This window comes from Schistocerca serialis, chromosome 2 (assembly GCF_023864345.2).
Source record: "Schistocerca serialis cubense isolate TAMUIC-IGC-003099 chromosome 2, iqSchSeri2.2, whole genome shotgun sequence".
NCBI classification, from domain to species: domain Eukaryota; kingdom Metazoa; phylum Arthropoda; class Insecta; order Orthoptera; family Acrididae; genus Schistocerca; species Schistocerca serialis.
Genome location: NC_064639.1, coordinates 641,388,183 through 641,416,048, shown reverse-complemented (window position 1 = coordinate 641,416,048; position 27,866 = coordinate 641,388,183). Strand labels below are relative to the sequence as shown.

At 42.1% G+C, this 27,866-nt stretch overlaps 1 protein-coding gene across 1 annotated transcript in view; it reads left to right on the top strand.

Moving 5' to 3' along the window:
* LOC126455656 (uncharacterized) overlaps positions 1–27,866 on the top strand; it is a 130,431-nt gene that overhangs the window by 51,132 nt on the left and 51,433 nt on the right. Inside the window, exon 6 of the mRNA XM_050091423.1 lies at positions 14,268–14,461. Within this exon, the coding sequence (XP_049947380.1) occupies positions 14,268–14,461 (194 nt within the window). The remainder of the gene's footprint in view (positions 1–14,267; positions 14,462–27,866) is intronic.

Genomic DNA, 27,866 nt, shown 5'->3' with positions numbered 1-27,866 from the left:
TAATTGGCATACAGTGAGAAGAACAATGAACTGGAAACTCAACCTTGGGGATACCTGAGAGCATTATGTTGTCATGATTACTTCTCCGATTCACAGGCAACTCAGTGATAATTATTTTTAAGATAGCTTTCGAAACAGTGTCACGCACTGTTTATAAACTACAGCTACATAATTTTCGTAAGTAATATGTAGAAATAAACAGTATCAAATATAAGGCGGCGATTGACCCTAGCCGGCCGTAGTGGCCGAGCGGTTCTAGGCGCTTCAGTCCGAAACCGCGCTGCTGCTACGGTCGCAGGTTCGAATCCTGCCTCTGGCACGAATGTTTGTGCTGTCCTTAGCTTAGTTAGGTTTAAGTAGTTCTAAGTCTATGGGACTGATGACCTCAGGTGTTAAGTCCCATAGTGCTCAGAGACATTTGAACCATTTTTTGATTGACCCTATGATGTATTACATGGTTGCGTGTGATACACCATTCATTGTAGATACATTGGACAGTTCGTGTTGCGAATCGTCTTACTGCAATGATTCTACACATGCGTCTGGCACATACAAACCACTTGACCCGAGGCCCACGAGTAAGATGTCTGGTCTCCTCCTCCAAACAACCAACCCAACCCCACGAGAAAGACTGGCCGCAACGCGTACGTCACGAAGGTAGGCCTGAACTCGCTCGCTCGCTCAGCTCAGCAGACAAAATGCATTCCTAAACCTGTTAACTCGCAGCTCAGCGTGTACGTACTAACGAGACTTGCATCTTCTAATGGAATCTGCTACTATGAAGTCTTACTTATTTACAGCACTACAAAAAAAAAAAAAAAAAAAAAAAAATTATTTGAGATCACTACTCGATATAAATGGTATAATGGCTTGTTTATAACATTTAGTCTCTTTTTCTTAACAGTCCTTATTTGATACAAGAACTGGTGCCTTATGCAACTGATAATCATTTTGGCATGATTTTAATTTTATTGTACCCCAATACAGCCTTAACAAATCATAAGTAGGACTATAGACTTCCGATAAATGTAGGACTCATAACAGTCTGACTCCATAATAGCGGATTCCAGAGATGATGCAATTCTCATTTGTACGTACACACCTAGTTACGAGTTAACAGGTGTAGAAACGTAGTTCTCTGCAGAGTTGAGCCAGCGAGCGAGCGCTGGCATACCTTCGTGGCGTACGCGCCGCGGCCTGTCTTTCTCGTAGGCCTCGACTTGACCGCCCAGTGTTAGTTTTACACCCTCTGCGGCGTTTCAAAGCGACAGTGTGTCCTTTCAAGGGATGACTAACATTTTGTTAGGATCAGTTCGATGACGACCCTAAAACCAAGACAAGGTAAAGGCACCACTGAGGCAGATCTGATCCTAAGGCAAAGGTCTCGAGTTCGAGTCTCGGTCCGGCACACAGTTTTAATCTGACAGGAAATTTCATATCAGCGCACACTCCGCTGCAGAGTGAAAATCTCATTCTGGAAACATCCCCTAGGCTGTGGCTAAGCCATGTCTCTGCAATATCCTTTCTTTCGGGAGTGCTAGTTCTGCAAAGTTCGCAGGAGAGCTTCTGTAAAGTCTGGAAGGTAGGAGACGAGGTACTGGCAGAAGTGAAGCTGTGAGGACGGGGCGTGAGTCGTGCTTGGGTAGCTCAGATGGTAGAGCACTTGCCCGCGGAAGGCAAAGGTCCCGAGTTTGAGCCTCGGTCCGGCAGACAGTTTTAATCTGCCAGAAAGTTTCATATCAACGCACACTCCGATGCAGAGTGAAAATCTCATTCTGGAGATATGACGTTGCACTTGATAACGGAAGCGAGACTGGAGAAAAATCAAGATACGTTCATAGGATTTGCCGATATGGGAAAAGCGTTCGGCAATGTAAACTGGTGCAAAAACAGGGATAAATTGTAGGGAAGACAGTTAATATACTACATTTACAAGAGCCAAGAGGGAACAATAAGAGGGGAAGGCTAAGGACGTAGTGCTCGATTAAAAAGAACGAAGTAAGGCAAAGACGTAGTCTTTCTCCCCTACAGACCAGTCTATACATCAAAGAAGCAATTACGAAAATAAATTAAAGGTTCAAGAGTAGAACGGAAATTTAGGGGGAAAGAGTATCAGTGATAAGTTTCGCTCATGGCATTACTGTCCTCAGTGAAAGTGAAGTAGAACTACAGGAGGTGTTGAATGGAGTGAACAGTCTAATGAGTACAGAACGAAGATTGAGAGTAAATCGAAGAGACAAGAAAGTAATGAGAACTAACAGAAATGAGAACAGCGAGAAGCTTAATATCGAAATTAGTGGTCACGAAGCAGACAAAGTTAAGGAATTCTGCTAACTTGGAAGCAAAATAAGCAATGACAGGAGAAACAAGAAGGACATAAAAAGCAGTCTATCACAGACAAAGAGGGCGTTCCTGGCAAAAAGAAATCTACTAGTATCACATACCTTAATCCGAAGAAGAAGTTTCTGAGAATGTACGTTTGCAGCACAGCATTGTATGGCAGTGAAACATGGACTGTGGGAAAACCGGAACAGAAGATAATCGAAGCATTTGAGGTGCGGTGCTACAGACGAATGTTGAAAATTAGGTGGACAGATAAGGTAAGGAATGAGGAGGTTCTGCGCAGAATCGGAAAGGAAAGGAATATGTGGAAAACACTGGCAAGGAGAAGGGACAAAATGACAGGACGTCTGTTAAGACATCAGGGAATGACTTCCATGGTAGTAGAGGGAGTTGTAGAGGGTTAAAACTGCAATGGAAGACAGAGATTGGAATATATCCAGCAAATAACTGTGGACATAGATTTCAGTTACTACTCCGAGATGAAAATCTCGTCACAGGAGAGCAATTCCTGACGGGTCGCGTCAAACCAGTCAGAAGACTGATGACTCAATAAAAAATGGTGCAAATGTTACTGTGAGATGAAGAGATTGCCACAGGAGAGGAGTTAATGGCAGGCCGCATCAAACGAGTCAAAAGGGAAAAAAAAGGAAAGATAGGCCTGTTCCGTCTTCTAAGTATCCAGCCATCTTTTTCTTGGTCTTCCTACAGATCTTGTACCTAAAAGTTTAAAATTTAAGGCTTGTTTTGGTAGCTTTGAATCTGGCATTTTTTGTAGATGTCCTAGCCAGCTTTGTCGATTAGACTAGGTCTTCTCATTTATAGCATACAGACCAAACACTGTTGTTATATATTCGTTTCTTAGTCTATCTAATCTTCTACAGTCCTTAACTTATCTTCGAAATTTCATTTCTGCCGCTTGGATTCTACTTCCTTGCTTTTTAGTGGTCGTCAAGGTTTCCAAATAGCAACATGGGAGTGGCCACTGTACTGTAAAACTTGATTATTGTGTCCTTTCTCACTTAATTTCTCAATATTCTGTTGATTGTTCCGCATATCATTTGATATTTCTGCAGTTTCTTGTCAATTTCGGTAGTTTATAATATTTCGAAGGTAATTGAAATGACTAACCCGTTCAACGGTTTTGTTACCTATTACGACCTTATTTCTCAGCGGTTTTGTACCTTGTTTTTGGAATGGATATTTTCATACTATATTGTTAATAAATTTGGTTCAGTGTACAGATGGATCTTCGTAGCGAAGTTTCGCTGGCCTGTACAATTACAAGCTTGTCTGCGAAAAGCATTGTTTAAAAATATGTTATGTGATACTCTCAAACCAAAATCAGTTTCTTGTTTCCATGCTCCAATCATATCATCAATACGTGTATTAAAAGGTGTTGGTGATAAACTACATTCTTGTCGAGCCTCTTGGTTTATCGATATGTCTTATTATATGGCATGGTTAGTCTTTATTCTTATTGTTGTACCTTTGTATAGGCTTTCTGTCACCTGAGGATTCCTGTGTAATATGTTTCATAAGATTTTCCTATCTACATGGTTGAAGGCTTTCTCTAAGCCTATGAATGCGATGTGTGTTTCCCTATTGAACGCTTTGTTTTTCTATAATTTTTTTACGTGTGAAAACATTATCAGTTCAGGCTCTTGCTTTTCTGAAACCAGTTTGTTCTTCAGATAACAGATTTTCGGCATTAATTTGTAGACGTTGATTTACTATCTTGGCGTAAATCATATACGCTCTGTCCGCTACTGTTACACCATTTCATTTTCCTTTTTTAAAGACTGAATCTGCAACCGTCCACGGTTATAGGATTTGGCATCCTTGCCAACATATATTCTATAAATGAAGAAGTGTAGGTTTTAAAAATAGTCCCCCGTATTTAAGTAACTTGGAGTTTATGCTGTCGGGACGTGTTGCTTTCAGGTGTTTCGTTTTATTCAGGGTCTCGTTTAGTTCTTGGATCGTTATGAGATCGCTGTCATAAGGGTCATCTATCTCAGGGGGGTCCTCCAGTAAACCTAGTTTACACTACACCAGAGCTGTTTATAATGTGCAATCCATTTATATTCTGGTATTACATTTAGGTTTGTTGACTTTCAGTTTTATTTAAATGCTTTATCATCTTGTAAGCTATGAACTGTCTTCCATGGATGTCGTCTTCAATTCCGCTCACGAAGTTATTCCATCGTTCTTCATTTGTTTTCCTGACAATGGTTTTTACTTTATTTCTTTTGTCTTTGCACCCTTGTTTCATAGATTTTATTTTCACCGGTAAATACATACGGTACGCTCGTTTCTTTTCCTCAGCTGCTTTTGGGATATTTTCATTCCTTACTCTAAGTCCCTTCTTACTTCTCCCATTCTTTTATCCCACTGACTAATTTGAGGCCTGTTCAATACATTGCTTTACATTTCTCCATTCGGTTTGCAAACTATCACTTGTGTCTGTTTGGTTTAGGTTAAAGATTTTGTGTGTTCTGGTGAAGACGTTTTATGCTGTCATCCTATAATACGTAGGCCTTAAAACCTTCTTCCGTTCTTGTCTCAACACTTTTTTTGTCCGCCCCGGTAGTTGCGTGGTCAGCGCGACAGAATGTCAATCCTAAGGGAAACTACCCTTTTTTTTTTGCTTGATTTCCTTTTCTATGCGCCCTATAAAATTTATATTGTTTACTCACACTTTCCTCTCTCCTTCTCTTATATGTCGTTGTTGTGGTCTTCAGTCCTTCTCTTATATAATATAATTTTTTTCTTTCTTCTTCAATTTTTGTATAATCTGTAGTATATGTAAAAAAATTTTCTTCCACTTCTGCTCCATCTATCATGCTGATGTTTTCCCTCATACTGTCCCAACTAACAGTGCAAACTAGAGGAAGAGATCAAACTAGAATGCACAATGCACATGCACATATGCGCGACATACAGAAATTTGAACTCAAAATAATGTGTCGATGCTTCATATAAATTATTATGCCTGTCCTTCAATGCTTTACCCAAAAAAAAAGACGACAAATTGCCATGTAAAAGGGTTCAAGGAACAACAATACGAGAAAAACTAAAAAGAAAAGAATATGCAAACGAAAACCTATAAAATGACAGTAATGTTAACCAACTCTAGAAATATAATAGGTTAATACAATGAAATGTTTTTTTTAAATAATGTGTCGTTGTTAATATATTTAAATAAATATATATGGTTACGAAAAAAAAGGTTCGATTCCCGGCTGGGTCGGAGATTTTCTCTGCTCAGGGACTGGGTGTTGTGTTGTCCTAATCATCATCATTTCACCCCCATCGACGCGCAAGTCGCCGAAGTGGTGTCAAATCGAAAGACTTGCACCCGGCGAACCGTCTACCTGACGGGAGGCCCTAGTCACACGACATCACTCACAACACTTTTTGTCTTCTTTCATCCAGCGAGCATAGCTACTTTTGCTACTAGTGGGTCCTGATTCGAGTAAATATCACTTCCTCTGAGAAGACGAACGTCCTAAACTTGCTGGCATATTTTACTGTAGGTGATCACATAATCTGTTATTGATCACCGTCTCCTCGCGCTCCAAGTGTATTTACGTATGTCTTTCCTCCTAAAATAAAATTTTAAAAAAAATAAAAAAAATTAGCAGTATCAGTCCATTACTTGAGGCAAAATGTATAAGAGAATGTCCACTATCATTTACGTGTTGTTCGTCAAAAGTTACCACTGTTAGAGGCACTGGATTATTTACTGTTCTGGCATTTAAATCTCCGCGGTTTAAAAGCTGGTCTGTCCTGTTGTATTTATCTACTTCTCTTTCTAGGGTTCATAAAAAGCCTCAGTCTCTTCTTTCTTTTAATCTTCAGGAGCGTGCACGCCAATTACTGCTTGATGCCCGCGATATTCTCTGAATGTCGATGTTATCTTTTTGTCATTTATAAAGCTACTCCAGTATTTGATCTTTTGTTACTTCCTACACCGCTGCAGATCATTAGGTATCCATCTAAATCTGTAGTTCCTCTCAGCTTTTTCTTCGTTTCTGTAAATGTTACAATGTTAATATATCTTTGTTTCAGTTCTTTAAATAGCCCTGTTTCTTTTACGTGCAGGCTTCTCACATTCCAAGTCGCAGTGTTGAACTTTTCCACTATCCCAAATCGTTTGCTTTTTTCTTGCTTGGGTCATCTTCTATTTAATCGATCCGGCTGGTTTCTTTGAAGATTATGAATAAATTACAGGTCGCTGTCACAGGTTGCCATCCCGTAGCCAGGCTAGATATGTGGTGGGGCTGGCACCTTTTGGCCTCATGACCTGCCAGAAATTTTATCAAGATTTATTTACTCTAGCCTTTGGTAAGCCAATCAGCTAACTGCAAGGCAGCAGCTGTTTAATTTTTCTACGGGGCTATTTCCCTTAGGAATGTTGATTTTATCACGTCTAAGAGTCCTCCCTGCCCCTTGTTGAGCCTCCTGGAGGCCGCCTAATCTGAAGCCATCAGGGGCCTCGTTGAGGACAGCTCTTCGTCTTGTACCAACACTTCGAACTGTCTGGCATGGATGACCCTGCCAGGAGCTCAAGCTCCCCACAGCATAGCTCTCAAGGTACAACGGGACAAGCAAACCACACACAGTAAGGAGAAAGATCTTAATTTCTGAAACAGTAGCAGAAATCGTAAAAAATGTATGCGGACGCTACATTAAACGTCGAAAACACGGACATGTCCGCATAAATGTGGACGTCTGGTAACGGTACCACACATTATTGAGTTCATTATTTTATAAAAATATTTTCCATTAAACTGTAATCATAAAAATCGATACTGAAGATATCGATTTTTCAAATTATGATAAACTTCTTTCACTAACTGTTAAAAGATAATGAAGTAATAAGTACTAATTAAAGAAACTAAGAGTAAGTTAATGGATGTTTACAATAGTTATAAGGAATTTAATATTCAGCGGTTATTGGGAAATGTATTATGCATTTGAGAAAGCTAATAAGAAAGTCGGAATCCACTATGGTTTTTCAATCCGAAGTTGTATGATGACCTTGGTGCAGATTGGCGCGAAAAGAACGAAAATGTGACAGTCGCAAGCAGGGTAGCCTGCTGTAAGAACGTAGCTGTGTCGTGTCTAGCATTAACACTTTCTGAGTGCTAAAATTGTGCATATTCCAGAGAAAGTTGGTGTAACGGCGGCATCTGTGTCGTAAAATAGTCTCCGAAAATTGCGGGTTTTAGAAAACAAGATTGTACACTGTGTGATCAAAAGTATACGGACACCTGGCCGAAAATGACTCACAAGTTCGTGGCGCCCTCCTTCGGTAATGCTGGAATTCAATGTGGTGTTGGCCCACTCTTAGCCTTGATGACAGCTTCCACTCTCGTAGGCATAAGTTTAATCAGTTGCTGGAAGGTTTCTTGGGGAATGACAGTCCGTTCTTCATGGAGTGCTGCACTGAGGAGAGGTATCGATGTCGGTCGGTGAGGCCTGACACGAAGTCGGCGTTCCAAAACATCCCAAAGGTGCTCTATAGGATTCAGGTCAGGACTCTGTGCAGACCAGTCCATTACAGGGATATTATTGTCGTGTAACCACTCTGCCACAGGCCGTGCATTATGAACAGGTGCTCGATCGTGTTGAAAAATTCAGTCGCCATCCCCAAACTGCTCTTCAACAGTGGGAAGCATGAAGGTGCTTAAAACATCAATGTAGGTCTAGGCTGTGATAGTGCCACACAAAACAACAAGGGGTGCAACCCCTGCCATAAAAAACACTACCACACTATAACACTACCGCCTCCGAATTTCGCTATTGGCACTACACACGCTGGCAGATGATGTTCACCCGGCATTCGCCATACCCACACCCTGCCATCGGATCACCACATTGCGTACCATGATTCGTCACTCCACACAACATTTTTGCACTGTTCAATCGTCCAGTGTTTACGATCCTTACACCAAGCGAGACGTCATTTGGCGTTTACCGGCGTGATGTGTGGCTTATGAGCAGCCTCTAGACCACGAAATCGAAAGTTTTCTCACCTCCCGCGTAACTGTCACAGTACTTGCAGTGGATCCTGATGCAGTTTGGAATTCCTCTGTGATGGTCTTGATAGGTGTCTGCCTATTAGACATTACGACCCTCTTCAACTGCCAGCGGTCTCTGTCAGTCAACAGACGAGGGTCGACCTGTACGATTTTGTGCTGTGCGTGTTCCTTTACGTTTCCACTTCACTATCTCATCAGAAACAATGGACCTAGGGATGTTTAGGAGTGTGGAAATCTCGCGTACAAGCGTATGACGCAAGTGACACCTGACCACGTTCGAAGTCCGTGAGTTCCGCGGAGCGCCCCATTCTGCTCTCTCACGATGTCTAATGACTACTGAGGTCGGTGATGTGGATTACCTGGCAGTAGGTGGCAGCATAGTGCACCTAATATGGAAAACTTATGCTTTTGGGGGTGTCCGGATACTTTTGATCACATGATGCACAACATTAATTCTTTATGGAATTTGAAGCCAGAACTACATCAAGAAAAACGGCTACCGCAAGCAATATGGTTGTAATATATTAATGCCATCTCAAAGGAGACGCGAAGAACGTAGCCAATTATCATTCTGCAATCCTTAACTACACCACTACAAAAGCTACAATAAACAAGGAAAGGCAAAGCATTAAATCTAAGTGAATAGAACTGTACTAGATATTACAGTGCAAACTTCATACACCACTACTGAATAGAGTTAGTTTTTTAAAATTGTCTCTTACATTCATAGTTTTAAAGTCACAAACAGAATCCTGTTTCATTTTCACTGGTTTTTTAAATACTTTTGTGTAAATCTAAATGGTGAAAATATCGGATAAAATTTTCAGATTCATGACAATGGAAGATCGTCATAACTGCAATTAGTGCAGCTGGAAAAGGCAGCTTCAAATATATTTGTATTTGTCTCAGATTTACTGGTCGCATTGCTAACTTACTTGCTGATATTGATCAACAGATTAATTCACTCATTTTCCACTTATTTCATTTCCATTAATTGGTAACTACAAAATTTAAAGGTGGTAGCTATTGAGCTATGTTGTAATATCACAGATTGCATTCATTTGCATTCCAAGTAAAATGCAAAAAATAATTACAATAGAGGAAATTCGTTTCAGTGATAGGTAAGTAGCTCCTGAAAGAATAAAGTTAAATTGCTCCTTCTGAGTTGGTGACCACAAATCTTCATAGAACAGAGGGCCTTTCGTACCATAAGATTACACTCGGCACTCGTTAACGTGCTGACGATAAAACTACAAGGCAGGCAATGAAGTGATTATTCAGTGAAATATCCTTGGTAGTGTGCCAAAATTATAGCAGATAGAGACCTGTTATCCACAGCATACTTTGGAGAGAGGTCCAAGATAAAGTTAGCTGCCTAAAAATGAACAAAATATTCCGTTAGGCTACAAATGGTCAACAAGTAATTAAATCCCTTTGCTGTCATAAGATGTACTGTTCAGTCACATTAATGTGACCACCTGTCAAAAGCCTGAACAGTCGTCTCTTGCAGTGCAGACCGCTGTGAAAAACGAAGGAAGAGAGTCAGTGAGTTTCTGGAAGGTACTGACAGGGATATGATGCCATGTCGACTCCAGTGCCGTGGGCAGCTGCACTAGGTTTCTCGGTCGAGGACCCATGGCGCCCGATCGAGGTGGTCTTACAGATTATCTATTAGGTTTAAATCTGGGGAGTTTGGTGGCCAGGGAAGTGCGGTAAAACCATCCTGGAGCTTTTCGAACCACGAATGTACTCTGCAATCTCTGTGACACAATGCGTTGTCCTGCTGGTACATGCCATCATGCCGAAGCAAAAAGAAACTGCATGTAGGGGTGAACATGGTCTACAAGGATAGCTGCATACTTGCGATGAATGCATTGCGCCTTCCAGGATGACGTAAACATTCCTCCGACCATAAGGCCCCCTCCTCCGGAATGGATCCTTCCGACGATTGTTGCAAGATGGTTGCTTTTAGAGGTTTCACGCCGTATGCGACAACGGCCATCTGTCCGATGGAGCATAAAATGTGATTAATCTGAGAAGATCACCTGTTGCCACTGAATGGACGTCAGCTGCGGTAGTGCCATAAAAAGGTCGTTGAGGAGATACTGTTGGTAGCCCCTAGGTTCATCACAGTGGTCACTTGCTCAACAGTTGCATATCTAGTCGACCATACACATCTGCGCAGCCGTCGTTCACCTCTGTCATCTATGCCCCATGGTGCGCCACAGTTGCCTCATTGCCAGTTTTGGATAGTACCATTTTCCAATGCATGGCATACTTTAACCACTGTAGCACACGAAGAATTTACTAACTGAGCCATTGCGAAAATGATTCCATCCTTGGCCTTGTGAGGTTTCGGGCGAGTCGTGGTGCCCCGAAAATATTCTAAGTTCGGAGGAAGCAGTGGCCGCACGGGCCGTTCGGCGGGCGCAGGCGGCCCGGCAGCAAACACATGGTGTCGAACGGTAGCTGACCAAGAGGGGTGGCTGGAGCACGTGGTCCATCGGCCGCGTGGCTGGGAATTCCATGTTGAGACTGTGATGAGGACGGCGCTTTGTGTCGAAGGAGATGTCTATGCCGGGAGTGCCAAAGATGGCGGACTTTGTGAACCATAATAGCAGACATTTAAAATCTCGTATAGAAATTAATAGTAGCTAGATAAATCATGATACCTCAAAAAGAAACATGAACATTACCATTATTTGCACGACGATTCTGATGGTGTAATCAGATTTTCAAAATATTTTTTAGTTTAAAGTTTAGTATCTGAGTGTAAATTAGACAAATAACACCCAGCAACGAATTTCCAAAATGTAAACGCTTCATCAGATTTCGTCGATCGCCGTGTCTTTAGAAAGCTGTTAGTGTAAACGAATTACAGGCATGTACCTTAAATAGTACATCAGTTATTGGAGGTCAAAGTGGCCGATTACTATCGATTGCGTCAGGTCATAAGTCCTCCACAGTTACACGAAAAAACGGTAGCAGCATGCTTATAAATATGTTGGTTCATCTATGCCTTTGTTAATATCCGATATATGCTATTCATGAAAAAACTGGCCAATTATTCACTGTGTTTTAGAAAGCACAGAGACCTTAGGCTCCTGGCCCACTTTTTGCCTCTTCTCTTTTGATATATGTTTATTTAATTGTTTATGTATTTAATAATGTGTGTTAGAGCGTATTTATGGTCCAGCTGTAGGAATATTTATCTAATTTCCGTTATTTGTATGTAACTCTAGTATTTCGTACGTGCTTAAGTATGTGTGTGGGTGCGTTGGCGCGAGCGCTCTAGCCAATCAGAGCGCTCGTGAATGGGGAGACTGGATGGGAGCATCGTTTCCAGAGAGGACACGAGGTAGCTGGCAGTTCGGGAGAGTCGCACAGGACGGAAAGTTCTGGACAGGACGGCAGTGGACACGGGAAGTGCCGGGACGTTACGGGCGGCAGACGCACGGTCGCGAGAGAGACTTGTAGTGTGAAGCGGTTTGGGCGTGGTTGCGAGAGATGGAAATAATTCGGAGTGCGGACTTGTGAGATTTCCGAGGTTTCTACAGTGAAGACGTAGTGTGCGTTTAGAAGTGAATATCTCGCGACCTACGTTGTTGTTTCACAACTAACTACAGGGAGTAAGAATCTATTGTTTCCCTGTTATTCAACTTATATTTTATTTAATTGCTGGACCATCGACACCAATAAGTGTTTTGCAGAAATATACCGCATTCCCAAAAGTACTTCTACTGTCGTGCTCATCGTTTAAATTCGTTAAGATAGTACCTGCAGATTTTATTTAATTGCAGTCTTTCATTTATAAATTTATATCTTACATTCATAATTCGCAATTGCCGAGTGATAAAAACCTTTGACCATTCGGTTCGTGTGTGTATTCTTACCGTATATTGTAGACTCAGCAGTATTTGGCCCGTAATGCGGCAACTACGTATCCCAGCCACTAGACAACGAAACCAGCCAAAACTATTAATATTGCAACTCTGAGTCGGAGGGTGTGTAGTTATATTGAAAGGCTGCAGACTGAAAGCCAATTATCATGCCCTTTTGAACGTCAGGCAAACCGCTCCGTTTCCGCAGTACAACAACGACTAACGACTACCGTCTCCGGCCACGCCTTATACACCCCCCCTCCCCAGCTGGTGCTGCCGCTTCCCGCCAGTGAGTGTTTATCGCAGACTGACGTCGAACATAGGCGGTGGTCACATTAACGTGACTGGGCCGTGTAGTAACAGTTATAAGCTGTAGATTAAATGCCAAACAGAGCAGCAAAAGGCATAGGTTACTAGGAAGAGAGTAGGCGTCGTATTACTGGATATTTTCTTTTTTTTTGTCTACCTCAGGCAGCGGTTGGGTCGCGCGCCGCGATGCCATCTAATAGGGCGATAGAGACGCCTATTTCTCCGTAGCGCCGCGCCGGGTAGCCGTGCGATCTAGGGCGTCTTGTCACGTTTCCCGCGTCTCACCCCCGTCGGAGGTTCGAGACCTCCCTCGGGCATGAGTGTGTGCATTGTCCTTAGCGTAAGTTATTTCACGTTAGATTAAGTAGTGCGAAAGCCTAGGGACCGATGACCTCAGCAGTTTGGTCCCATAGTTCTTCCCACAAATTTCCATAATTTCTCCGTAGCGCCATATTCATAGAAACATTGAATTTCCAGTAATTTAATAGCGTATTCTCTACCATATTAAATATCCTTGTAAGCAAACACAGCTATCATATTAGATAATAATTGATAATTTCCTGGTCAAAAAGAAATAATTTCCCTCCTACAAAAAAATAAAAAATAAACAGTTTCATTACATGCGATATGTGTACTTCAAAGCCTTTAGACGAATCCGTCGCACGTGGAATCAGCAGGTCCGGTTACATCTGGGAACCAATATTTAAGGCAACCTTCAATTATCAGATTTATTTTGGTAGCCTAGCTATTGTTAGACTGAAGTTAAGAAAAAATACAATCGTGTGCAATTGAATCCAACCATGTGTTATGCATCGCTGTTCCACGAAAACTGTTGCACGTATCGCTACTCCAAGTTGCTTTTAACTAACTAACTCCTCCGAACAGGCCTTGGAAGGCCCAGCGGTACCGACCGGCCGCCGTGTCATCCTCAACATACAGGCGTCACTGGATGCGGTTATGAAGGGGCATATGGTTAGCACACCGCTCTCCCGGCCGTATGTCAGTCTACGAGACCGGGGCCGCAAGTTCTCATTGAAGTAGCTCCTCAGTTTGCCTCACAAGGGCTGAGTGCACCCCGCTTGCCAACAGCGCTCGGCAGGCCGGATGGTCACCCATCCAAGTGCTAGCCCAGCCCGACAGCGCTTAACTTCGGTGAGTGCATGTTATACAACGAAGGAGGGAGTTGGTAAACACTAAGTAAGAGTAATTCTTCACAGTAGAGGTACCTTACAATTCGTTTGTTCTCGTAACACTTGAGCATAGGTCGACAGTCTGCATCCTTATCAGAATGGATTGACAAAAGACATAGTGTATATTTAAAAAAACAAAAAAAGAACTATGCACTTCGGCACTAGTTTCTTTACTCAGTGCGGTAGTGTACAGAAATGTTTAACAATCGACTGGTGATAGCTATTACAGAGAAGGTCTAGTACTTATTCTTGGAATCCCTGTCCCAAAGCTTCCTACATGGCTCGAGAAGCATTTTCCTCTCACACTCATTTATCGAAACGTCCATATTACTAAAATAAGAGACAAATCCTGGAGACGATCCTCCCTTGCAACATCTACAAATGGTGAAGTGAGAAGGTAAGATGACACTGGTGCACTACGTACCCTCTAACACGCACTGCACACTGTGTTTTGAAGACAAGTACAGCAGAGATGCAGGGGTGTGTCGCTGTTGCAGGATCCCGACGCTGATCCGCCACCAGGGAGTGCAGCCGGTGAACTGGACAAGCTTCCTGCGGCCTTTCTCCAGAGCCCTCTGGCTGTCCCTGCTGGCCACCGTGGCGCTTCTGCTGCTGTTCCTTGTGCCGCTTGTCCACTTGGACCCGCAACCTGACTGCTACTTCAGGCTCATCTCTGCCTTTCTGCAAAGAGGTGAGATCACCCTAGCCTCCCGCGTTCAAAGAAAGCAACGAGTTCTCGGCCAGGGCCGGTCATAGCGTGTCAAACTTCACTCGTGCAGTGTGTGCGGGCCGAACCTGACTTGTCACGCGGCTTCTCTCGGTCCTTCTCGGAAATACCCGGAACAGCGCGACATTTGATTTAGCAATTCGGTGCGGCATTTTTCGGTCGGCGCAACTCTCTTCAGTTCGACAGAACCTTGCGTTCAGCGCTGTTTAGCCTTCGTTATTTGTACGTGGTGTGAAGGATGTTCACAGGTCCAGTTGCTGTTTACACAAAACGGGGCAGCCTAGCGATCTATTGTCACGACCGTTTAAAATGAATGGGAAGGACAGAAGAGAGCGATACGAATTCTCAATTCACATGAGCAACGGGTACTGCTTATTAGCAACGAAACAACATTATAGTGCCATGCAAAAAAGAATTTAAACTTTCAGATGACAACGAAAGAGCAAAAAATTACAACGATCGACAGACTGGATTCATTGTTTAGCACATCCAGAAGCACTTTGTGCTAATTTTGCAGGCATGGAGTACTTGAAAAAATTGGTGGTACAAACAGTAAAATATCTGGAGTCGCATCCATTATTCCATGCTCAGTTGCAACAGTTTTCAGTGGAAATGAACGAACAGTATGGAGACTTCACATATTACTGTAAAGTACGCTAGTTAACTCAAGGGGAATGCGTGGAACAATTTTTCGATTTAAATCTCGCTATTGTTGAGTTAGGAAAAACGGATATAGGAACGAAAATTAGAACGCTCGGAATGGATTGCAGACTTCGCATTTGAAGTGAACTTATTGCACGCTACCCACAACAACTTCCATCTGATTTCATGGGAATGGATTTAAAAAGAAAATCACATTGTAAAAGGGACTCATTCAGACAAATACAATCTAGGTCCCTCAGCTCACTGGCATTAAAGAAAGCGCAGGGTTTGAAGAATTCATTGTGCCCTTGCCTGAATTACAACAACAGTTTTATAAAGATTTTGAGGACATTTTCAGTCTTACATCTGTTTTAGCGCTGTTTCCGAGACCGTTAGCCGTTGCAATTTAAAGCGCCCCTGTGCATGTGCAGATGTAACTGACTGACCTGCAAGATAATTCCAGTCTTAATTACAAATCATTCTGTGCAGAACGTCTACAGTGATTTTCTCAGACAGGTTTTCCAAGTGAGGTAGTAAAAGTGCTACAATATTTCGATCGATGTATTTGCGCCAAAGACATTTTTTTCGATCATGAAACTAAGGAAGTCACTATTACGTGGCAATCTGATACCGAAACGCTATGAATTTGTCTGCATCTGTCCGTATGCCCACAGTTCGTACCAGATAAATTTATATTATATCTTCAGTGCACCAAAAACTTGTTTTGTTTGTGCTCTACGTTGCTGAGAAGTACGAAATATACAACCAAGTCGTATGCAGTGCAGCTGTACTGTCATTTGACCGGCCGGAGTGGCGGAGCGGTTCTAGGCGCTACAGTCTGGAACCGCGCGACCGCTACGGTCGCAGATTCGAGCCCTGCCTGGGGCATGGATGTGTGTGATGTTCTTAGGTTAGTTAGGTTTAAGTAGTTCTAAGTTCTAGGGGACTGATGACCACTGCAGTTAAGTCCCATAGTGCTCAGAGCCATTTTTTTGTACTGCCATTTAAATGCGTCGCGTTGGCTATTTTCCCCCTCTTCCCCCTCCTCGCACTTAGACATCACGGAGTGGCGGTGGGGGAAATGTGACACGACCTGCGAGCCGAATTCTTGGCCACCCCTGTTCTAGACCGTTTACGCGGCTTAGTATTGAGTAAAAATAGGAGGAGAACTTAACGGTAAGTATGTAGTGGGCCTTCTGTATTTAAGGAATGCGATTTAAAAAGAAGCGATTTAAAGAGACAGTTAATATGATTTAATGGGATAGTATTTACCGAGGACAAGTATGAGGCCAGACAACAATCTTATCTCAAGGTCACTGATAAGGACTTTCAGTGTCAGATTACTTTCACTGTCACCCCCTCCCCCAATCCCCCACAGAACCATCGACAGTTGATCAACATCACCCAAGTGAAAGCCCACACTACACACACCTTTTACGCAAGTAGACAGGGTCAAGACGTAACTCGATACAAGAAACATGATACAGAATTGATGGGAAACACCTGGTCCAATGGAAGCACATTAAAATAGCGAGAAAACCCTCCGCATCCCCCAGGCCCAGTGACATTCAAGCTTTACCTCCTCCGTATCATACTTTACTACTAATTCAATTGTGTAGGCCTTTTCATTCGAGGAATGTGCGTTATAGGGACAGATTCAGGTTTCTTATAAGCAAATTATTACTGACAATAATTATATAGTGGAAAGTTCTCGAAATAATAGCAATGTTATAAAAAATTCTTGAGGGTATTTATGTTCCGTCGTTACAAGCACAAGAAAACGCGTGTTTTTCTTACCAGACGTGTTTCGCTTTATTGCGGTAAAGCATCATCAGTGCTTTGTAACTAAAGGTATTTACAATCTTATTTGTTTTCAAGATCTAAAACACTTCGTTAACAATTTGTTAGTTTTTACTCCCTTCATTACTCTTACACAGTAAATAAATACACAACATAATTAAATAGAATAACATAATATAATTAACTACAAGAAAAGTATAGGTCAAAGACAAATTAGTAGCAATATTGGCAACACTAAAAAACACGATACACACTTAGAAGTATACAAATAAACAGTAAACAGTAGTGTAGGAAAAATGTGCTGTGTAAAACGTAAAATATTCATCGTTTTGCAAAGCAGCAAAAAATTAGACTAAAAGTTGTTGTTGTGTTCTTCAGTTCAGAGACTGTTTTGATGCGGCTCTCCATGTTACTCTATCCTGTGCAAGCTTCTTCATCTCCCAGTACCTACTACTACCTACAGCCTTCTGAATTTGTTTAGTGTATTCATCTCTTGGTCTCCCTCTGCGATTTTTACCCTCCACACTGCCCTCCAATACTAAATTGGTGATCACTTGATGCCTCAGAACGTGTACTACCAACCGATCCCTTCTTCTAGTCAAGTTGTGCCACAAACCTCTCTTCTCCCCAATTCTATTCAATACCTCCTCATTAGTTATGTGACATAATCTTCAGCATTCTTCTATAGCACCACATTTCGAAAGCTTCTACTCTCTTCTTGTCTAAACTATTTATCGTCCACATTTCACTTCCATACATGGCTACACTCCATACAAATACTTTCAGAAACGACTTCCTGACACTTAAATCTATACTCGATGTTAACAAATTTCTCTTCTTCAGAAACGCTTTCCTTGCCATTGGCAGTCTACACTTTATATCCTCTCTACTTCGACCATCATCAGTTATTTTGCTCCCCAAATAGCAAAACTCATTTACTACTTTAAGCGTTTCATATCCTAATCTAATTCCTGCAGCATCACCCAATTTAATTTGACTACATTCCATTATCCTCGTTTTGCTTGTATTGATGTTCATCTTATATCCTCCTTTCAAGACACTGTCCATTCCGTTCAGCTGCTCTTCCCGGTCCTTTGCTGTCTCAGACAGAATTACAATGTCATCGGCGAACCTAGAACTTTTTATTTCTTCTCCATGGATTTTAATTCCTACTCCGAATTTTTCTTTTGTTTCCTTTATTGCTTGCTCAATATACAGATTGAATAACATCTGGGAGAGGCTACAACCCTGTCTCACTCCCTTCCCAACCACTGCTTCCCTTTCGTGTCCCTCGACTCTTGTAACCACCATCTGGTTTCTGCACAAAATGTAAATAGCCTTTCGCTCCCTGTATTTGACCCCTGCCACCTTCAGAATTTGAAAGAGCCTATTCCAGTCAACATTGTCAAAAGCTTTCTCTAAGTCTATTTTCTAAGATAAGTCCTAGGGTCAGTATTGCCTCTCATGTTCCAACATTTCTACGTAATCCAAACCAATCTTCCCCGAGGTCGGCTTCTACCAGTTTTTCCTTTCGTCTGTAAGGAGTCGTGTTAGTATTTTGCAGCCGTGGCTTATTAAACTGATAGTTCGGTAATTTTCACATCTGTCAACACCTGCTTTCTTTGGGATTGGAATTATTATATTATTCTTGAAGTCTGAGGATATTTCGCCTGTCTCATACATCTTGCTCACCAGATGGTAGAGTTTTGTCAGAGCTGGCTCTCCCAAGGCTGTCAGTAGTTCTAATGGAACGTTGTCTATTTCCGAGACCTTGTTTCGACTTAGGTCTTTCAGTGCTCTGTCAAACTCTTCACGCAGTATCATATCTCCCCTTTCATCTTCATCTATATCCTCTTCCATTTCTATAATATTGTCCTCAAGTACATCGCCCTTGTATAGACCCTCTATATACTCGTTCCACCTTTCTGCTTTCCCTCCTTTGCTTAGAACTGGGTTTGCATCTGAGCTCTTGGTATTCATGAAAGTCGTTCTCTATTCTCCAAAGGTCTCTTTAATTTTCCTGTAGGCAGTATCTATCTTACCCCTAGTGTATACGCCTCTATATCCTTACATTTGCCCTCTAGCCATCCCTGCTTAGCAATTTTGCACTTCCTGTCGATCTCATTTTTGACACGTTTGTATTCCTTTTTGCCTGCTTCATACACAGAATTTTTATATGTTCTCCTTTCATCAATTAAATTCAATATCTCTTCTGTTACCCAATGGTTTTTACTAGCCCTCGTCTTTTTACCTACTTGATCCTCTGCTGCCTTCACTATTTCATCTCTCAGAGCTACCCATTCTTCTTCTACTGTATTTCTTTCCCTTACTCTTGTCAGTCGTTCCCTAATGCTCTTCCTGAAACAACCACTTTTTCTGTCAGTTTATACAGGTCCCATGTCCTTAAATTCCCACCTTTTTGCCGTTTCTTCAGTTTTAATCTACAGTTCATAACCAGAGTCCACATCTGACCCTGGAAATGTCTTACAATTTAAAACCTTGTTCCTAAACCTCTGTCTTACCATTATATAATCTATCTGATACCTTCCAGTAACTCCAGGCTCCTTCCATGTATACAGCTTTCTTTCATGATTCTTGACCAAGTGTTAGCTATGATTAAGTTATGCTCTGTGCAAAATTCTACCAGGCGGCGTCCTCTTTCATTTCTTCCCCCCAATCCATATTCACCTGTTATGTTTCCTTCTCTTCCTTTTCCTACTATCGATTTCCAATCACCCATGACTATTAAATTTTCGTCTCCCTTCACTACCTGAATGATTTCTTTTGTCTCATCATACATTTCTTCTGTTTCTTCGTCATCTACAGAACTAGTTGGCATATAGACTTGTACTACTGTTGTATGCGTGGGCTTCGTGTCTCTCTTGGCCACAATAATGCGTTCACTATGTTGTTTGTAGTAGCTTACCCGAACTCCTATTTTTTTATTCATTATTAAACCTACTCCTTCATTACCCCTATTTGATTTTGTATTTATAACCCTGTATTCACCCGACCAAAAGTCTTGTTCCTCCTGCCACCGAACTTCGCTAAATTCCCACTATATCTAACTTTAACCTATCCATTTCCCTTTTTAAATTTTCTAAGCTACCTACCCGATTAAGGGATCTGACATTCCACGATCCGATCCGTAGAACGCCAGTTTTCTTTCTCCTGATAACGACGTCCTCTTGAGTAGTCCCCACCCGGAGATCCGAATGGGGGACTATTTTACCTCCGGAATATTTTACCCAAGAGGACACCATCATCATTTATCCATACAGTAAAGCCTCATGCCCTCGGGAAAAATTACGGCCGTAGTTTCCCCTTGCCTTCAGCCGTTCGCAGTACCAGCACAGCAAGGCCGTTTTGGTTAGTGTTACAAGGTCAGATCAGTCAATCATCCAGACTGTTGCCCCCGCAACTACTGAAAAGGCTGCTGCCATCTGTATCGCTGAAGCGGCACATAAGCCTCCCCACCAACGGCAAGGTCCATGGTTCATGGGGGGGAAGAGACTAAAAGTATGAGTGTCTAATGAAGAAATAAACCAAAGACATGCTAATAGACGGCATTTTCTGATGCAGGCGAGAAACCAAGCAGAAATTACCGTAAGTAAAAATCAACAAACTGTTAACGAACTGTTTTTCGATATTAAAAAGAAAACAGATGTGAATATCTTTAATTACAGACCGCTGATAACGCTCTATCTCGATAAAGTGAAACGTGTCTGGTGAGAAAAACACGCATTTTCTTTTAGTTGTAACGACGGAACAAAAATACTTGCAGGAATTGTAAAGCAACAAAGGACAATATGGCCACACAAATGAAGAGTATAACATATTAACTGATGGTTTGTTATTAATAGTTTCTTTTGCAATACAATTTTCGTACAATTTTGTTTGAAAAATAATTTTTTTTCGCTTATGCTTACAAATGCAGTGCATAACAATATTCTTTTTCTGATACTTTATATCCACTGGTTTATTTACAAAGCTAGTTTTAAAATTTTTTCTGATGTCTTACGTACACTTCTATCAAGTGCATTTGTTTGACTAAAAACAGTAAAGAGAAGAACAACTTAAGTACTACATTTTCCATTTTTGTTTGTGTTTCCTCTTGTTATTCTTTTATAAATTATTATGTTTTAGTGATTTTCTTTCAGTTCGTTCTTTGTACAATCATTTTTCTATACATTTTAATCATTTGCTTTCCATATATATGGGAAGGAGGAATAGCAGCGGAGCAAAATCCACACACATATACACAAAACTAAATACGATATTTAATGCACACATACTGTGCACACAATATATACACACAAGATATTTGCAGTCAGGCATGCACACTCGTACACACAACTATGACAAGTTGTTCATCCAACTGTTCTACACACTCATCCACTGTTTACAAACAAATAAATACACAGCCACACCCTCAATCACTCAGCGATCAGTGTGAGTATGGAAGGGTATCGATCCTGTCTCCACAGGATCATGGTGTAACAGCCCTGCTTTCAGCTGCTGTTCAGTATGTACGTCATGGCCTCTCCATAGAGCGTCTGCTTGGTGCACTACATGCGGAGCAGTTGCAACGCTTTCGAGCAGGCACCCCTTGCAATTCTCTATGGACATAGCCTTCAAGAACGCATGACGCACAGACTTAACATGCCTCTAGGTGTCACCTGCATCCATACTGTTGTATACATTTTCGACCTGAGCCCTGCAAACTCCACAGTCTGCGAACCATTCACTTCGTCTTTCGTGGACCAACAATATTCTTGTTTAGTGCAGTTATTCTAAAAGTGGCCAAGATAGATACGAAGCCCAGACCTACTACAGTAGTACAAGTTTATATGCCAACTAGCTCTGCAGATGACGAAGAAATTGAAGAAATGTATGATGAAATAAAAGAAATTATTCAGATTGTGAAGGGAGACGAAAATTTAATAGTCATGGGTGACTGGAATTCGAGTGTAGGAAAAGGCAGAGAAGGAAACATAGTAGGTGAATATGGATTGGGGGACAGAAATGAAAGAGGAAGCCGCCTGGTAGAATTTTGCACAGAGCACAACATAATCATAACTAACACTTGGTTTAAGAATCATGAAAGAAGGTTCTATACATGGAAGAACCCTGGAGATACTAAAAGGTATCAGATAGATTATATAATGGTAAGACAGAGATTTAGGAACCAGGTTTTAAATTGTAAGACATTTCCAGGGGCAGATGTGGACTCTGACCACAATCTATTGGTTATGACCTGTAGATTAAAACTGAAGAAACTGCAAAAAGGTGGGAATTTAAGGAGATGGGACCTGGATAAACTAAAAGAACCAGAGGTTGTACAGAGATTCAGAGAGAGCATAAGGGAGCAATTGACAGGAATGGGGGAAATAAATACAGTAGAAGAAGAATGGGTAGCTTTGAGGGATGAAGTAGTGAAGGCAGCAGAGGATCAAGTAGGTAAAAAGACGAGGGCTAGTAGAAATCCTTGGGTAACAGAAGAAATATTGAATTTAATTGATGAAAGGAGAAAATATAAAAATGCAGTAAGTAAAACAGGCAAAAAGAAATACAAACGTCTCAAAAATGAGATCGACAGGAAGTGCAAAATGGCTAAGCAGGGATGGCTAGAGGACAAATGTAAGGATGTAGAGGCCTATCTCACTAGGGGTAAGATAGATACCGCCTACAGGAAAATTAAAGAGACCTTTGGAGATAAGAGAACGACTTGTATGAATATCAAGAGCTCAGATGGAAACCCAGTTCTAAGCCAAGAAGGGAAAGCAGAAGGGTGGAAGGAGTATATAGAGGGTCTATACAAGGGCGATGTACTTGAGGACAATATTATGGAAATGGAAGAGGATGTAGATGAAGATGAAATGGGAGATATGATACTGCGTGAAGAGTTTGACAGAGCACTGAAAGACTTGAGTCGAAACAAAGCCCCCGGAGTAGACAATATTCCATTGGAACTACTGACGGCCGTGGGAGAGCCAGTCCTGACAAAACTCTACCATCTGGTGAGGAAGATGTATGAGACAGGCGAAATACCCTCAGACTTCAAGAAGAATATAATAATTCCAATCCCAAAGAAAGCAGGTGTTGACAGATGTGAAACTTACCGAAGTATCAGCTTAATAAGTCACAGCTGCAAAATACTAACACGAATTCTTTACAGACGAATGGAAAAACTAGTAGAAGCCAACCTCGGGGAAGACCAGTTTGGATTCCGTAGAAACACTGGAACACGTGAGGCAATACTGACCTTACGACTTATCTTCGAAGAAAGATTAAGGAAAGGCAAACCTACGTTTCTAGCATTTGTAGACTTAGAGAAAGCTTTTGACAATGTTGACTGGAATACTCTCTTTCAAATTCTGAAGGTGGCAGGGGTAAAATACAGGGAGCGAAAGGCTATTTACAATTTGTACAGAAACCAGATGGCAGTTATAAGAGTCGAGGGACATGAAAGGGAAGCAGTGGTTGGGAAGGGAGTAAGACAGGGTTGTAGCCTCTCCCCGATGTTGTTCAATCTGTATATTGAGCAAGCAGTAAAGGAAACAAAAGAAAAATTCGGAGTAGGTATTAAAATTCATGGAGAAGAAATAAAAACTTTGAGGTTCGCCGATGACATTGTAATTCTGTCAGAGACAGCAAAGGACTTGGAAGAGCAGTTGAATGGAATGGACAGTGTCTTGAAAGGAGGATATAAGATGAACATCAACAAAAGCAAAACAGGGATAATGAAATGTAGTCTAATTAAGTCGGGTGATGCTGAGGGAATTAGATTAGGAAATGAGGCACTTAAAGTAGTAAAGGAGTTTTGCTATTTGGGGAGCAAAATAACTGATGATGGTCGAAGTAGAGAGGATATAAAATGTAGGCTGGCAATGGCAAGGAAAGCGTTTCTGAAGAAGAGAAATTTGTTAATATCCAGTATTGATTTAAGTGTCAGGAAGTCATTTCTGAAAGTATTTGTATGTAGTGTAGCCATGTATGGAAGTGAAACATGGACGATAAATAGTTTGGACAAGAAGAGAATAGAAGCTTTCGAAATGTGGTGCTGCAGAAGAATGCTGAAGATTAGATGGGTAGATCACATAACTAATGAGGAAGTATTGAATAGGATTGGGGAGAAGAGAAGTTTGTGGCGCAACTTGACCAGAAGAAGGGATCGGTTGGTAGGACATGTTCTGAGGCATCAAGGGATCACCAATTTAGTATTGGAGGGGAGCGTGGAGGGTAAAAATCGTAGAGGGAGACCAAGAGATGAATACACTAAGCAGATTCAGAAGGATGTAGGTTGCAGTAGGTACTGGGAGATGAAGAAGCTTGCACAGGATAGAGTAGCATGGAGAGCTGCTCAAACCAGTCTCAGGACTGAAGACCACAACAACAACAACAACATTCTAAAAGGGTTATTGGACACGTATCGAGACATGTCAAATTCTTCGTGATTGTACCTGATTACTTCATCTACACCACAGTCTTTCAGACAGTAGATCAAACAGTCTGTATCCATACAAAGTACACTTGGGACCAGTGAAGTCTGGCTTCGGGAACTCGTAGCGGAACCGGTATAAATGGAGTCTGGAGAGGTCCAGAAAACACATACCGATATAAACAGGTTTTGTTAACTGCACTGAAACCTTGGCCATCTCCGTAGAGACCTCATTAGATATGGTGACCTGCTTGTAATTTTATCTGGCAATGTAATCTCTTACGTCATAACGTCCACCCCTGCGGTAAACTAAGTAAATTTCATGGTATGCTGTAACGTTTTCCGTTTTTGTCCGAAAAGTGAATTGTTCATTAATTTGTAATAGTCTTCTTCGAAGTCACACATTGTCAGAGCCCTCTGTTCGGTGTTTACATGATGAAGACCCGCAGGTGATTCTAAGTTCCACCCTCAATCTGAGGTGTTGCTCGAGATTTCTGTAGTGTAGAAAAAATTGCTGCTTGTTCACTAGCGTTGTCAACAGTTGCGAGATGGAACCGTTCCGTGGGACTAACTGCTCTGGACACATCAGGAAGTCGCTGTGCACATCATCCAAATGGATGGGATATGTCACTTCTACCTCCAGAACATATCCCTCGCCAGCAACTGCAACATCCGACGATTTTCCCATTTCCTCCAAACGGCAGACTTCGTTTCATGATATACCCATAGAGATTGTTTACATCCAAGTAAAGAATGGAACTTAAATCGTCAGATGGCCTGTACTCTCTCTCGGTCAGTCAAGTGTTATTTTCCTTGGCATCCCTGTATATGCACTGGCAACGACTCCCGTAAATCCTGCCCTCAAAGAGGAGCAGAATGTGAACATCGGTCAACAGTTCGATGTCGACACATGTTTTTCTTAACATTGCGTCCCTTCAAACTCTCGATGTGGTGTAATAGAAGACAGGGTCCAGAGAGCACGTGCCCAGGCATACACTCCAGAATTTCTCGAAAATGTCTACGACCAGGTGTATAAGTGTATTAGTGTTCATGGATAATCAGCATATTTTCTCAATCAGGGGTACTGAACTCCTGTCAAACATTCGTTGTGTGCTCATACTCTGCATCCGCTATGGCAGTGTCATTAGTTTACTGGAGAATGTGGCTATGTTGGTTTCCGTCGTTTTGTGGAGTGAAATGAAATGAGAGTATGGCATCGTTGGCCGGGAGGCTCCATCCGGGGAAGTTCGGCCGCCAAGTGCAAGTCTCATTTCAGTCGACGCCACATTGAGCGACTTGCGCGCTGGTGACGAGGATGAAATGATGACGAGAACAACACAACACCCAGTCCCTGAGCGGAGAAAATCTCCAACCCGGCCTGGAATCGAACCCAGGCCCGCTTGCGTGGGAGGCGAGCACGTTACCACCCAGCTAAGCAGGCGGACTTTGTGGAGTCTCTCAATCGAATCCAGGTATTCGTAATGAAAGACATCTACTTCCTCATAGGCTGAAACTTTGCATCATTGGGATATATAGCTCCTGTGACCATATCCTCCAAACATGTTGTCTCAGCAAGATTCTGAAGAGACATGTGTATGGCTGGTAGCGAATCCAGGAGGCCTAATGATATTTTAGGCGCAAATTTCTTGGAAAAAAAAATGCTTTTAGCGGTGACACGAAAGACACTGACCTTGTCATATTTCAAGCCGAAATCTCTTAAGGGTTCAACAAGGAAGTAGTCTCATACCCACTCAAATTCTGAAAGTTTGGTACTTTAATAAGTTCCATGCCTTGAGAGCGGTATCACACAACTTCTACATTACATGACAGTGGTCTCTACGTGGAGTTTCTGCTTTTATATCCAACGACAGCCCACAAATATGATAATCAATTGCCTGCTTATAAGATGCATCATTCTCCTTCGAGTCTGACATTGGAGTGTTTTGCAATGAATCTCATCAATTTCCCCCGCAAGTTTTTCAAGCTCAGAGAGCAACCATACTGCAGTATTATCCCCAACTGATGATTCGAATTTGTTGTAACTGGGATGGGTTGAGTATACAAGTTGATACACTCCCACATACGGTAGATGTCATTCTATGAAGGTTGTAAGGCAGGCATTGGGATTCTCTTCACAACGTGTCACAGGAACTAGGAGGCTCTCGAAATCACGGAGTATAAGTCGAAGGGACATTGCTTCTGGAGATGTGTGTTCTTAAACTCTAAGATTATCCTTGGCAGGCATATTTACACACATACCAGTTCCTGACTCGAGCAATTAATGAGCTGCCTCTCATGGTGGACACTCATGGTGAAAGATTTGGCATATCTACTGCAAAAATGTCCAGCAAAACCATGTTTGGACATTTGGGACGAAATTAAGTGGGACATGCTTTTGATCCACACATTATGTATGTTCTCACCCTCAGAGAATAGCAATAAATCTACATGTTTGGGACGCTTACCAGCTAATTTTGAAAACAGAAGACTACTTTATGACTTCTTTCTTGTTCTTCACAGTGTGCTCGTGGTTATCTGGCTCTTCTACACAGTCAAATGGCTCTGAGCACTATGGGACTTAACTTCTGAGGTCATCAGTCCCCTAGAACTTAGAACTACTTAAACCTAACCAACCTAAGACATCACACACATCCATGCCCGAGGCAGGATTCGAACCTGCGACCGTAGCGGTCGCTCGGTTCCAGACAGTAGCGCCTAGAACCGCTCGACCACCTCGGCCGGCCCACAGACTGGGTGTTGTGTTGTCCTAATCATCATCATTTCATCCCCATCGACGCGCAAGTCGCCGAAGTGGCGTCAAATCGAAAGACTTGCACCAGGCGGACGGTCTACCCGACGTGAGGCCCTAGTCACACGCCATTATTATTATAATGACGTCAAAAAGCAGAGCCTCTCCTCGACACCATAAAAACTCTACCTCGCTACGCGAGAGTCAGTTGATCAGTAGGATCAATGCTGTTCATGTCTTTCACACTCGATTCTATGAATGTTCTATTGTAACATCTTGTCCATGAGATTGTTCCAGTACCGGTTATACTCCTGCTGCCTTATAAGATAACCACTGATCCATAGCCAGCCTCCAGTACCAGCCACCACTGAAAGAGTAGTCCAGGGGCTACCAACACCATTCCAGCAAGGGCGTCGCTTAAGTCAGACGGCCTACCGAACTGGCGGGCCAGGATCAGCATTCAACATCACCTCATAGCATCCGAAATTGAGGTCCATCTGATGTGACCACATGATCAGGGACCTCAGAGGGACAGAGTACTCCCAGAACACGCTCGCGCCATTGGCTTGGTATGAGTTAGCTACCTTAGCACAGAGTAGAACAGAGGGTCTTACTGGCCAGTCGTTACACCCCAAAGGCTAGAACTAAGAAATTGTCGACAAAGTGTCAAGGACCATATAAGGTAGTGGAGATGACACCACCAGTCAGTGCCAAGTTGCAGTTTCCGACGAAAATTT